Consider the following 14,044-nt stretch of genomic DNA (forward strand, 5'->3'; position numbering starts at 1 on the left):
ACATCCTGAGGCTGACGGAGGCACACCCCACTGATGTTGCAGTGACCCTCCTGCGCTGTGCCCCATCGTGTGACAGGTACAGGGCCCACCTGCCTCGAGGGCTCAGGTCTAACCAGGCCCCATCACCCTGTACCGCCAGTCCAATGGGGTCTGCTGGACAGGCAGAGAGTTCCAGAAGCCACTGGACACTCCATGTGCCAGCCCTGGCTTGTCAGCCCATAAGCCTCCTGACATGCTCCCTTCCTACCCCTCAGGGCACTGTGGCTCTGTCATCTGGGCCCTTGTGGCTGCCCAGGCCACAGTGCTCTGGCTGAGACCCTCCTGACACACAGCTCTGCTCCTGCAGAGGTGCTGCAATCATGTGGAAGAACATAGCCTCATCAGGAACAACACTGAAAAAGGTGCTGCCAACACTGCTTTGTGTGATGGAGGGCTGGCCACTGCAGAAAATGTACACCTCTGATGGGGACACTGAGGATGTGTTTGCCCTGGCTGTGAGTTTCTGTAACTGGCCTTTGCTTGCACACAGGTTGCTTCTCCAGTGCCTCTCCATCCTCTCCCCCACTGCAATGCCTCTCCCTGCCTCAGGCCCTGGGCTGATGCCTGGCTTAGGGGCAGGTTCAGGGGCACTAGCCAGATGCTCCCCATGTCTCCCCTGGCCTCTCCCTCGTATGCTCAGGTCTTGCCACTTGGCACTGAGTGCTGTCTCTAAATGGTTTATCCTTTGCAGGCAACCAGGGTGCTTTGGGAGATTCTCCGCCTGCCCTGGTGCCCAGAGCCATTTGTGGAATATTTCCCCAATCTCTTTGTGGCTCTGCTCTTCCAAGTTTACCTCAGTACAGAGCAGGTATCAGAGGACATAAATACTTTATGGAAAAGATGTCAGGAGGAAAATGGCCTTCCCACCAATATCAACAGGTGCCGCTTCCCAGTCCTCCGGTCACTCCCACATCCCCTGGGCTGCAGCCTGGGGTCCCAGCATGACCTGGGCCTTTGCTCTGCATACAGATTTGTAGTGAACACTGTGAAGGCACTGCTGCACCACCTGCGTTGTCTGGATTTACTGATGGCAGTGGAACGCAGGTGTGCCTGGGACACGCTGCTCTGTGCCGACACCCACCACTATGCAGTGGGTCTGCTGGCCAGGTGAGACCTCATTCTCCCCACCACCCCTCTCCTTTGTGCCCAGAGCACCCCACGTGCTCCCCGTGGTCCTGGGCGGCAGGGCCTTGTCCCAAGAGAGGGATGAGCAGACTGGAAAAGGCTGGGAGAGGAGGATGCCCTGGAGCAGCTGCCTCCCAAAGCACCCGTGGGGTGCTCGGGAGAAGACCAGACCTCTGTGAGTCATCCCTGGGAGGGCTTTGGCCACTCAGATCAGGAGCAATGGTGCCTTTTTCTCCCCCCCAGGGAGATGCGCCGTGTCAGCCGACCCTTCTGTTCCGGCACTGCCTTGCGCCTGCTCGGGTGGCTCAGCAGGGAGGAGCCATGCTGGGATCTTGCTGCCCTGGCATTCCTGGTGGAGGTGAGCCCGATGGCCAGCGCTGCCTGGCTCAGCTGCCTCCCTCCCCTCTGCCCTCTCGCAGCCGCAGCTGCCTGGGACGGTGCCCGTGCCCTGTGCTGCTGCCTTGGCTCAGCCTGTGCGGTTCTGAGCTCCTGCCAGCTGGGCACTCCTGTCACTGCTCTGTGCCTTCCAGGTCCTGGACTGCCTGGACTTGAGTGAATGGAGTAACTTAATACTGGAGATCATGACAAAGCACCTGCAGAGCGAGTCCATGGAGAGGTGTCACCTGGCACTCAAAGGCCTCGTGGTGCTCAGCCAGGACCCCTCGATGGTGAGAAGGAGGCAGCAGCTGGAGCTGTGCTGGCAGCGTGAGGCTGGGGAAAGCAGCCCCTTGGGCTTGGGGAGCTGTGGCAGCTGCTCCCAGCCCTCCAGGGTCGCTGTTCAGCTGCCCGAGTGCTTCGGGACAGGCCTTTGGCCTCTGGGCTCCATGGCAGGCAGGTGGGGTTGCACCGCCGGAGCGGTGTTGGTGGTGCAGCTTTCCATGGATTCACAGCACAACCTTGTGTTCCACATAGGCCAAAAAAATATGCAGCCTGTCTGAACGCCTCGTGGAGCTACTGAGGAATGAAGACACAGAGGTGGTCAAGAGGAGTCTCTCAGTGTTCACAAATCTACTCCTGAACAAAGATATCCAAACATCCAGCTCTACAGCCCCAAAATTGGCTGAGGCGCTCCGGCCCCTCTTTGACCATGTAAGGCTCTGTGCCCCCAGCCTTGGCCACTGGGGGCTGCCCAGAAGTGCGGTGCCCTGTGGATTTTCGGGCCTGAGCACAGAAGGGCCCAGAGAATCCAGTGCTGAGGTTTTTTCCTTTCCAACAGGACAACAGCCATGTGCAGCAGCTCTCCATTCGCCTCTATCAAGATGTGATGGAATCAGTAGAGGAAAAGGGAAAGCAGCCCCTGAAGATGCTTGTGAGCCAGAGCCTGCTCCCGCTCTTTTTCCATTGCCATGATGAGAACCAGCGTGTGGCACAGGTGAGGGCTCCTGGGCACCGGTGTCCCCATGGCAGGGGGCTCAGCTGGCTCGCACACCCTGGCTCCTCCTCGTGGCTCCAGCCGCTGCTGGCCTTGGCACCGGGACGCGGGTCCTGTGCCCGGGGCTGCGGTGCCACCTCCGGGCTCTGCCGCTCCGCAGGCCTCTCGGGAAGCGCTGCTGTCTGCAGTGACCTTCCTGAAGAGGAAGGGTCTCCAGCGGCTGCTGCAGACAGATGAGCTGTGGAGCTTTGGCGAGCACTTGGTAAGGACAGCCCGGCAGCCCCAGCCCCAGGCTGGAGGAGCCACCTGCCCCCGGGAGCGCCCGGCCGAGGGGCAGGGCCCACAGCAACCCTTCCCTCCGTGCCCTGCCGCTCTCTCAGCTGGCAGAGGACAGGAGCCGAGCGGCCGAGCACCTGCGCCGGGCCCTGCCCTACCTGGAGAGCCCGCAGGAGCCCCTGCGAGAGGCGGCCGTCAGGGCTATCGGTGGGTGACAAAGGGGGCTCGGTCCCTCCCTTCCCCATTGCAGCAGCACCAGGGCCAGGGGCTGTGACAGGCTCTGTGTTCCCAGGGATCGCCACGCTGCTCATCAGGGGGCAGCCAGAAGAGCTGCAGCTCATCTGCGAGGGTGAGTCCGGCCAGCGGGCTGGCAGTAGGAGCTGCCAGGGGAAGCCGCCATCCCTGCCCCAGCTGCGGATGGCTGTGCTCCTTGTGTGGATGAGGGGCACCACGGGGAGAGCACGGAGCCCTTTCGGAGGTCTGCCGGAGATTTGTGGCCAGCACCTTCCAGCTGATCCTCGTCGTGTCCTGCTTCCTCCAGGCCATGGCAAGAGCTGGGTGGGCTGGTTCTGTCAGGGCCATTCCTCACTCTGACCGTGGGTCTGCTTGTTTCAGCCCTTCAAGCCCTTCGCACGGATGACAGCCCCTCCAACACAAACCAGATAGTCCAAGTCATGTTAGATGAAAGAGCTGCATCACTAGGTTCATCTTCTGGATCGAGACAACCAGGACAGCAGCAGATTCCATGAAAGAGGACACATCCCCTAGAGATTAGAAGAGAACAGGTGGAGCTCCAGGCACAGCTGATGCTGGGCACACCTGAGCTTGCCTTCTTCCCTCTTTACTGGTCCCTCCCTGCAGCCCTCAGACCCTGCTTGTTCCCTTCTCCTTCTCCCAAGCTTATCCCCCTGCTTTCATTGCCATTAATAAACATTGCAACTTCTTCACCTTATTTGTATCTTTGTGGAGCTGAAGTGGAGCAAAACCTGAGCCCTGGAGCACACAGGCCAGGGCTTTTCTGCCATTCTTTTCGGTGCTGCATTTTGTGCACGAGGCAGATCATGCTGGAAAGATCCCTGCCCTGAAGGTCTGGTTTCACAACATTGTGGACCTAAGGGTCTTGCTGAGCACACTGAAGGTCAGCAGTCGAAGACCCTGGATTTTAGAAGAGTCAACTCCAGTATTTTCTGAATCCGGCTGTGAGGGATTCCGTGGCAAGCATCCACTGAGGGCAAAGGAGCTTGGAATACTGAAGTTATTCAAGAAAGCATAGCAGTGGTCCTTCCCTACGAAGGGAGAGGAAGAGGCAGAACCAGAGAGCACCCTGATTTACAGTGAGCTTTGGGTGTTCTAAAAATGAAGCCAATGAAGCAGCAGTTCAGGGGGCTGACACACAACTGTCCCACTGTATGGAGCGCTGTCAGGCAGTGCTGGCATCCTGGCTGCACTTCTGGTCCCCACAGCTGAGGAATCGCAGCTCCTGCCTCATACACAGCCAGAAACCCAACCAAGGGAGACCAGAGCGAGGATACCCTTCCAGCCTCTCTTGGGCATGGCTGCAAAAGAGCTGCTGCTTCTTTCTCCTGTTTGGGGTTTGCTGGTACCAGAGCCAGAGCCAGGTCGTGCTCTATTTTCCAAAGACTGTTCAGAGAAGGCATGAAAAGTGCTCCATGAACAGTGGAGAGTCCTGGGAGGTGCTTCCAAGAGCATCTAACCCAAATCTACCCTTTTGCAGTTTAAATAGGTGGTCTTCTCCAGAAAGAAAGAGCTCCTCTGGCTCTATCAGTGCCTTTTCTGCTGCCTTTGGGCTACCTAATGCTGGGATAAGGAACTTGCACCAATTCCAGAGTCTGCAGTGACAATGAAGATGCTGAATTTGAGATTGGTAAGTTGGTATGGTGACTATATAAGGCTAAGCTGGAGTCCTAAAACTCCTTTGATGCTGTGATGTTTGCTCAGCTGTTGAGAACTTGAGTACAATTGTAGTTTTGCTCTCAGCTCTGGGAATCACAGAATTCCTCCAGCAGTTTGTGTTGGGAAGTATTTGGAAGATCCTGTAGTTCCAGTTGCCTGACTATTCTTCCACTAGAATTGGACTAATCCGTCTTTACCTTGTCTCATCCAGATTTTGATCTAATGTGAATATCAGCTGGTTATATTTTGAGAAATAGGAACAGGAGGTTGCCAATGTCCCATCTAAACCCACCCTCTGCCAGTGAGAAGCTATTCCTCCTGTCACTCCAGGCTCTGCCCAAAGGTCCTTTCCAGTTCTCCTGGAGCCCTTTTACGCACTGTCAAGGGCTCTATGGGCTCCCTAGAGCCTTCTCCAGGCTGGACATTCCCAGTTCTCCCAGCCTATCAGTGTAATGCTCCAGTTCTTGGACCATTTCCTGTTCCTTCTTGGCCTCCTCTGGATTTCCTTGAGGTCTTCTCCGTCCATCCCAAAGCCAGCACAGCTTGCACAGAAGCTGCCCTTGGCTGCCCTAAGGGAAAAGCAAAGACAAACCTTCTGCTGTTGGAAACACAGAGTTGGGGTAGAGCAGCCTGACCTCCCAGCACTGCTAGAAAACATTTTAGCTGAGGAAGGAGTTTTGTTTCACTGGAGACAGCAGCTCCCCCTTTTGGCTTTAAACATAACCAAAGGCAGTCACTGATTAGAGGCTGAAAAAAATGATGTGTTCCAGTCCTGCCCACCTCTCCCTCGGGTAACTGATAGACTGCCGAGTTCAGACAACTTTTCTTAATGAGACAGATTTTTTTCATAATCATGCCATCAGAGCACAAACAGGGATAAAGCACTTTTATTTACATTTACTCAGTTTGTAAAACCATGTGTACATTGCCATCATTTAAAGTGCAAGCTACGTCTTCTGAATAAACTGAAGGCATAATAGGTGCTACGTAAGATAAAATACTGCCACCAGTAGTTATACAACTAACTACAAATGCCAGTAGCAAAGTTCAAACTCTGACCAGCTTAGTGTGTTACTTCCTCTTGTATATTACCAGCCAAAAACATATTCCATTGCTTTAGATACAATACTTTCATCTTTCCTAGGAGTTTGTCTGTCAGAAACTACCTAGAAGGCGGGGAGAAAAGCAAGAAAAGAAAATACAGAGAATTAGTCAACATGTAGTTAATACTTTTTACACTATTTATTTCTTCTTTTCCTAAATGGTACTATATTTTGATTAAATACATTTGAAATATCTTCAAAACAAGCCCTCAATCCCTGAAAAAGTGACAAGTCATTAACTTAGTAGTTTATATTATTATTTTAGAGACTGAACAGACTGAGCTTGTACTTGAACCACATCATTTAAGAACTGACTGCAAAAGATAAAGGTCACATTGAAGTTAATGTCTGCACAGACTCCTAGAGCTAAGGGGAGACAACACAAAAGTACATGTTTCTGTTTCCCTTAAAATACCTGATAGTCACTAGTGGAAGCCTTATATGCTGTTGCAAGAGGTCTCATGGTAGATATCCTTGCAGTATTATTTACAGGTTGTGTTGGTGTGCCAGCAGGTTTTGTAGGTGGGGTGAAAATCGAAGACGTTGAGAATGTAGAGCTTCTTTCAAAGTTTTCCATCACACTCTTAAAGAGAGGGTTAATATAATGTAAACAAATACTGAAAAACAGTGCTCCAACCTTTGCCATCTAAAATTATCTACGATTTGAATTTTTTTGATAAAATGTATTTGGATCCCAAAAGATAAAAGGTGTGTCAGAACAGAACATACAGATGCACATGACCACCAAGCATTTTCCTTACTGCAATCATTTACATTTTGAATTATGCCATTGCAAAGTATTGGAAGGTTAGAATCTGTTTGCTGTCTGTACTAAATGTCAACCAAGTTTGAAACAATGTAGAGAATAAAATACAATAGGAAATGCAATCAAACTTCAAGACTCCATTTCATAAGCTTATGTTTAGAAAGGAATGCGTGTAGAATGGAAGAGGTAGGAGGTAACTTGATGGGAAGCACAAGTTCCACAACAAACTAGAGAAAACAAGATGGTCAATAACAACCAGCCTGGGGACATGTGATTTGGTGCATTTACACTCAGTGGAGCATAGGATTCAACCAGCCTAAAGATAGCAGAAATTCAGCAGCACATTTGATAGAAGAGCACTTTCCAAAATAAACAATAGGATTGGTGTACATGGTAGGTGTGCAGCTGACTCTGCTTAGCTTCACGGAACTGATTAATGGAACCCATGGAACTAAGTAATACTTTTAAATCAGAAGCCTAACTACTGATGTCAAGTCCATCATATCTAGTTTTCAATCGCAGGAAAGTCTGACCAAAACCAATCCTTCAATGGATTAGTCTCCTGAAATCTTTTGCCTCCAAAAATACAAATTAATGACTTATGGGTTTATTTATTGTTAAATGAAAGTGAATACTATCCACAAAAGACATAATAAGAATTCAAAAGCAATGAAGATCAGATGCCTGGCAATTAAATGTCTTAGATCATTACTCCTAGAACTTCAGCTCACAGGCAATTAATTCATTGATTGATACAAACTGGACACAAGAGTAAACAGGCATGGACAGACCACCAGCAGAAGCTCTTAGAGAAAAGGACCATAGAAGTAGTTGTTTCTGAATTTTATTGATTCTAAGAAATGTTTCAGACTGCTAAAAGCTCAATAATTGCATGTTCAGTTTCTAAGGCTGCCTTCTCAGAATGGTTTACAGTGGAAATGTATCATATATCCTTTAAAGGGGACAAAAAAAAGAAAAATCTGTGTACTATAGAAAAATGACTGTTATTTGCTTAAGCTAATGTACAGTACTCAGTGCAAAGGGCTGCAAGTATTTATTAAAGATCAAGATATTGCCAATACCTAGACAACTAATAGCTCATGTTAATATTAAGACTACAAGACAACCATGTGTACCCTCAACTCCTACTTACAAAAGAGTGACATGTTTTTATAGAGGCAGGTGGGAGAACAGGATTAGGATTTTCTTGCTAACAAATTTTCAGTCCAAGTACTAAGATAAATCCAAGAGCCAGAAACATAGTCACATAAAAAATAGGTACAATTAGGAGTAGCAACAGTCCTAATTTGCCATTAGGTATTTATTGCAGGCCCTAAATGTCACAAATTCCATTCAGGAAACTTATCTCAATTGTGTCTTATATTACGGTTTCACTTCCTGTCTCGTACAGCAATTGTAATTTCGTGTGCGTTGTATTTCCAGAGAGCACAGAGATTTATCATAAAGATCTTTCTCAGCAGGAAACATTGATAAACACTTAAGAAAAAACTTATGTAAATGTGTAACAGACTACATCTATACAGATAAACTACCTACAATTTGCAGTTCCAAAAGAAAAAAAATTAAAGAAGTCAGGGAAAATAAAAAGAAGAGTGCCTTTGAACTAAAAGCAACTATTAACTTACTTTATCTATACAAGGCTTGACACCTATCATGATGGATTCACCAAAAATTCTTCCATCTTTGCTTAAGGCTTTCCGGGCTTGAAGCTTAGACTGATATCGAATATGCATCCAGTTTCCTGTGTTGGACATCTGAATGAGATTAAGTGAAAATTGTGAAATGCGAAATTTTACATGCTTCATTCACAAAGTTTGAGACTTATGTCAGAAAACAAAGACATACCACATGCTTTAGTATGTTTCCATACTGAGCAAACTGTAGTAGAATATAGGAAGCTGATGCTTGAGGAAATCTGAAAGACAGAAAGAAGCACTCAAAAAATTATGAGCAGTTTAAGAATTCAGGTGTCAAGCATTTACAGAAATCCAGAAGAGACCACTGTAATATGACTTGAGAAATACCATCTTCTAGACACTTTACCACACACCCAAACAGCAGAATGGTGCCTGTCTAACTAGAAAAAATAATGTGTAGCTCAATTTAAGATGCCTCACTGAAATGTATGTGTTTGCTTGCTTTAACCATAGCTGTATTTGCAGCACACACCAATGCCAGACAACATCAATGCCCAAATATTTTTCTTGTACGCTGTAAAGACTTCACCCAGGTTTTTCTGATACTTTGGAAATCAACTTACCCAAATACAGTTACCCATGTGTCATCAAGTTGATCTTCTGAAGTAAGGGAATCACCTTGAGTATAAAAAGGATCTAGCTGAGCAGGAGATAGAGTGGTCTTCTTAGGCTGCCCAATACTTGCGGGACTGAACATGCTTGAAGCTGTTAAATTAAAACGGTATTCTTGAACTGTCACCCTCTTCTTTTAAAAGTTTTAAAACTCGTTTAAAAAAATGGAGTGACATTGAACAAATTTATTTTGCAAGACGGAGTTTTATAATAAAAGAATGAATTCAGGGACAAGCATTTCACTTGCATGTGGAAGAGTTTCATGGGGATTTACTCACAGACAGAAAAAGTAAGTCAATCATAACTTCACATCTGCAAGCACACTAGTAAGTTTTTGTGACGAGCAGCCTAGTGTTCTCTTTGACTTCAAAACACCAACAGCTAATACAATTGCCAAATAGGAACAGGCCAACAGAAGAATGCTTAGCAAGAAGCCACTGGTTCATACACAAGATATCAAACCTTGCAAAGATGGAAGGCAATCCATCAATCTCAGCTTCTTCATTCAATTACAACCACCTCTGTGCTCAGTTCAAAACCACATTTGGAACAAGGAACAAGAAAAGCGGCTTGAAACTCAGTCTCAGAATGAATAATTATTTCCTACTTATACCCATGTACCTTTTGAAAAGCTAACAAATACACAACCTCTTCATAAATTAGCAAGGAACTGATGTAGCTTGAACAGTCACAATGTTTCTGTATTAAAAAAGCAGTAAGAAAAGAGAATAGAAATTTTGACAGGACATCTACCTGCTCCTGGAGTTGATGGCAAAACTCCAACTGATGGGCTCAGTGATAAAGTAAAGCTGGCCTGCATTAATATACAGAAAGTAACAAATCATTCTTATAGGTATAATGCTCAGATCAAGAGAGACAATTTTCAAGTGATTTAAACATTCAGGTAATAATATTAACTGTTTGCATTAAGTCATTCCAAACTTTTAAGAGTAAGAACAGGTATTTGCATGTACATTTAACAAAAGATTACCAAGAGCTAGTAATGAAGAAAAGTTATTTGACAATGTATTTGACATATACCTTTGAAACAAAGTAGCTTTAAATACCAATACTCAGAAACCCTTTCGTTTACCTTCTCAAAATAGTCATGTCACTATTGCTGCACTGTAATAATTCACACGTTCATGTGCATCCTGATGGGAAGGATATTAGCATCCTAAGTTTATCAGCATTTTCAATGCCTTAAGGGTTGAGAAATCATGGAAACATAACCTTCCCTTGCATGGAGACTATTACTAGACTTACTTTCCTGCTCAACTATTTAGTGCATAGAAGGAAAGTGTACTTTGAGTTTTAGATGGTAGTAGTTGTTTTCTTTTTAACATAGGATTTCAACACCCAAAACAATTTTAGTCTACTTTAAGCCTGAATCATGGCATTTCTTAGATACAAGGTCAAACAGCCTGGACTACCAGTAGACCTAACAACGTGTGTTCTGATAGCTGCTCAACATTTTTTGAAATTGAATATCCAGTCCTTTAAGACACCATAGGATTCTGTCCTTCACAGAGAACCTCAGTTTTCAGAATAAACTTTTCAGAAGGCAACACTCAATAGAAAGACTGCTCATTCAGTTTAAAGTGTTCTCCTTGCATCAAAAGAGTTCAGTGAAAAAGGACCTAGTAATGCTTGATTAGTCAGTTAAGCAGCAGAGCTTATTATAAAATTTACCTCAGAAATTTGAGTGTTCCTCTTTCAAAATTAAGCCCAACTGTCTACCCAAACTTAGATTACATATTTTACTCAGAAGGAAATTCCTTCTGTTTCCATAAGCACCTCTATTGTCTTCAAAAAGATAATCACAGAAACCCAGAATTATTAAGGTTGGAAAAGATCCCCAAGATCATTGAGTCCAACCATTAACCTAACACTGCCATCTTGACCACTAAACCATGTCCACACATTTTTGAACACTTTCAAGGATGGCGATTCTAACACTTCCCTGGGTGGCCTGTTCCAATGCCTGACCACCCTTTCAGTGAAAAGATTTTTCCTGATATCCAATCTAAACTTCTTCAGAGGCCATTTCCTTTTGTCCTCTCACTTGTTACCTGGGAGAAGAGACCAACATCCACCTTGCTACAACCTCCTTTAAAATTGTGGAAGGGTCCTTCTGGCAATCAGCTGCCAAATAAACTTAGAAGAAAGTGAAAAGCTGACAAACAAAGCTGAATTTATATGTACGAAGCATCACTTGCATTTTTCATTTCCTACTGAATTGAAAACTGGCAATAACAGGAATTTGCTTCATGACCACAGCTCTTGTTTAAACAGGAACAGGCACAACGAACAACCCAGACTAAGCAACGGCATGATCTGTAGGGTCATCACTCATTTTGCTACAGCAGTTTATGCAACTAAGTTTGAGAATTCACTGAGGCACATCTTCTGCTAAGAACAGGCCAGTGCCAAAGACACTTACTGTTCTTCTTGAGGACAGAGGTGTTGATCCAAGCCCAGGACTAGATAACTCATCATATATGCTTCTAACTGGTGGAGCACCACCTTTATCCTTATGCGAAGGGACTACTGGTTGTGGGGGAGACCCTCCTGCAATTCAAAGGAACAAAAGAAGAGCATGACAAAACCTGTCATTTTGCTTTGGTGCTACTTGTTCTGGAAACTTCAATAATAAATTCTGCCATGCTCTCATGCTGGTTGCTGTTGAGACTGTTGATTGTTTCACTGGAGGTTTGCAGAGCCATCTGTCCTACCAAATGTTCAAGTTTGAATGTTCTAGGTAGGAGCATCACAGGTGTTCCAAGCAGCAGCCTATTTATAACTTTCAGACCTCTTATTAATATTCACTGTTTAAATGTTCTTTCTCTGAAGTTCTGAGCATGGCTGTATCTTTCAATTTTAAGCCAGGCTTAGAAATCTATTTTAATTGTTTCAGAGACTAACTTGCCTATAGTAGAGACGCAAAAGCAAGATTTTTAAAAATTGAAATATCCTATATGTTAAAGAGCCATACCAAAAGCACAGAGACATTGCACATTACTGTCACATTCCCACTGTCCAAATTCCTTGGCTTCTCATCTAATTTCATATTAAATAAAAATGTAAGCTTTGAGAGCAGGGACTAGCTTGCATATAGACAGGAGGAAGTTAAACCAGCTGCCCTCTCATTTTGTAAACTTTGGAACTTCCAGTATAACAGAGAATTAAACTTCTTGAAGGAACTTGACGTATCTTATCCCTTTGTGTGGATTTACCCCAGGGTAAAAAAAAAAAAAAGTAGTTTGCATCAAGTTTTCACTTGCAAAACATTTGGAAACCAAGCTTTTTCCAGTGCTAAATTCTGAGCTTCAAGACTCCACTCTGTACTGTTTAACACATACAAGAACTGCTATTGTTGCATGGAATAACGTGCATTATGTAAAGCACTCTCCCATCAAGGTCTGCAGTTTAAGTGATGTACTTGATCTCTCCCTTTGGGAAGTCTGTGTTAGTATCTTACTGGCTCCCCTTTTCCTAAAATTGATACTCTGAGGCTATAATAAACACTTCAAAAAACAATTTGGTGAAATTCATGTGATTACTTTCAATTTCATAAGTATCTCTGTTTTCAGCATCAATGTATGTGTACCTGACATGTAAAGAGTCACATAAACTGATTCTATATTAGGAGAGGTTTATTACCTTCCCTGTAAAACAAACTTTTCTTGATGCCAAAACTGCCACATTTAGAACATTTATTATAATTCAATACACTGAGTTCACCACTTAATCAGTGTAGTTTGCTAACAGAAAGATATAAAACTATAAGGATTCAAGTCTGCAACAGTCATGTAGAACAATGAGATAAACCAATTTTTTGCTTTCAGGACAATTTTCCAACATTTAACGAATTCTGACCTGCAAGTAGTGGAGACCTTGTTTCCATGACACCAACTGAAGGGCCATATAAAGCACGTGGCTGCGGAGTCACTGGTGCAGGTAAGTCACCCATCAAAAACCCAGGGAGAAATTGAGCACTAGTTCCTTGTTTTGGAGATGTCGGGGAGCCAAGAGTCATTGGTTCAGCTCCTGAAAACAAAATTTTAAAATATGAACAAGACAAGTGAATGCTTTTTCTAACATACAAGATACAGGAAGTGATTAAGATCACAGAATCCCAGAACCATTAGCGTTGGAAGGGACCCCTGGAGATCATCTACTCCAACCCTCTGCCAAGGCAGGGTCACCCAGAGCAGGTACACAGAAACGTCTCCAGGTGAGTCTGGAATGTCTCCAGAAAGGGAGACTCTGGGCAGCCTGTTCCAGTGCTCGGCCAGCCTCAGTGTAAAGACGTTCTTCCTCACGCCTGAGGTAGAATTCCTTATTGTTTTGGTTTATGACCATTACTCCTCGCCCTGTCGCTGGGCACCACCGGCACCCGCCTCTGAGATATTTGTATGGACTGATGAGATCAAAGGCGGTTTTACAGGTAAGCCGAGTTTATCACGGTTTTTCGCAATTACAAGTGGCAGCCGATCGATTTAACCCCGCTCCCCTTTCGCGTCAGCCCGGCGCCGTCTCCCGCTCCAGCTCCGCAGCATCCCCGGCCCCACTCCCCTCACAGGAGCGCCCACAAAGCCGGGGAGCGCCGGGCCCGGCTCACCTGCGGGCAGCAGCTCCACGGCGAAGGCGGCCATGTCGGCCCGGATGGCGGGAAAGAGGCGGCGGCGGCGGCGGCTCCGCCTGGCACTTTCAAACGGGACGGAGCTTCCTGCCGCCGTCACTTCCGACCCGGCCCGTGACATGTTGGCGCGGGGCGGGAGGGTGTCGCGGCCTGGCGTGGGCTTGTGCCGGCCGGGCCCCTCATGGCTCCTTGGCAAACGGTCCCTGAGGGAGGGGCGGGTCGCCAGCAGCCGAGGGAACCGCGGCCAGCGTTACCGGGGCTGTCGCGGGCTGCTCCCGCGGGCGGACAGCTCGGAGCGGCCTCCCGGGGAAAGGTGCGGTCGGTGCCCGGGCCGCCGGGGCGCGGCCGGGAGCTGCTCCCCCGCCGCCCACACGGGGCCGGTGCCCGCCGACAACGCCCACATGCAGCGCGGCTGCCTGATCCCGCATTAACGTTTAGCATGGAATCATGGAAGCATGGAATCGTAGAGCTCAT

General features: G+C 46.6%; 1 protein-coding gene and 1 long non-coding RNA gene across 2 annotated transcripts; one reads left to right on the forward strand and one right to left on the reverse strand.

The window, feature by feature from the left end:
- Positions 1–1,494: 1,494 nt before the first annotated feature.
- LOC144246655 (uncharacterized) lies at positions 1,495–2,169 on the forward strand. The gene is made up of 3 exons (XR_013340323.1): positions 1,495–1,522; positions 1,695–1,832; positions 2,077–2,169. It is a non-coding gene; the product is annotated as an uncharacterized LOC144246655 (long non-coding RNA).
- A 3,428-nt stretch (positions 2,170–5,597) lies between these two features.
- Positions 5,598–13,691, reverse strand: NUP35 (nucleoporin 35). The gene is made up of 9 exons (XM_021532557.3): positions 13,550–13,691; positions 12,805–12,975; positions 11,369–11,496; positions 9,679–9,739; positions 8,877–9,018; positions 8,462–8,531; positions 8,242–8,370; positions 6,245–6,412; positions 5,598–5,892 (listed from the first exon to the last, which is right to left on the reverse strand). The coding sequence occupies exons 1-9, from the start codon at positions 13,689–13,691 to the stop codon at positions 5,815–5,817; spliced, it is 1,089 nt and encodes a 362-aa protein (XP_021388232.3). The 3' UTR covers positions 5,598–5,814.
- Between the last annotated feature and the right edge of the window lie 353 nt (positions 13,692–14,044).

This window comes from Lonchura striata, chromosome 8 (assembly GCF_046129695.1).
Source record: "Lonchura striata isolate bLonStr1 chromosome 8, bLonStr1.mat, whole genome shotgun sequence".
NCBI lineage: Eukaryota > Metazoa > Chordata > Aves > Passeriformes > Estrildidae > Lonchura > Lonchura striata.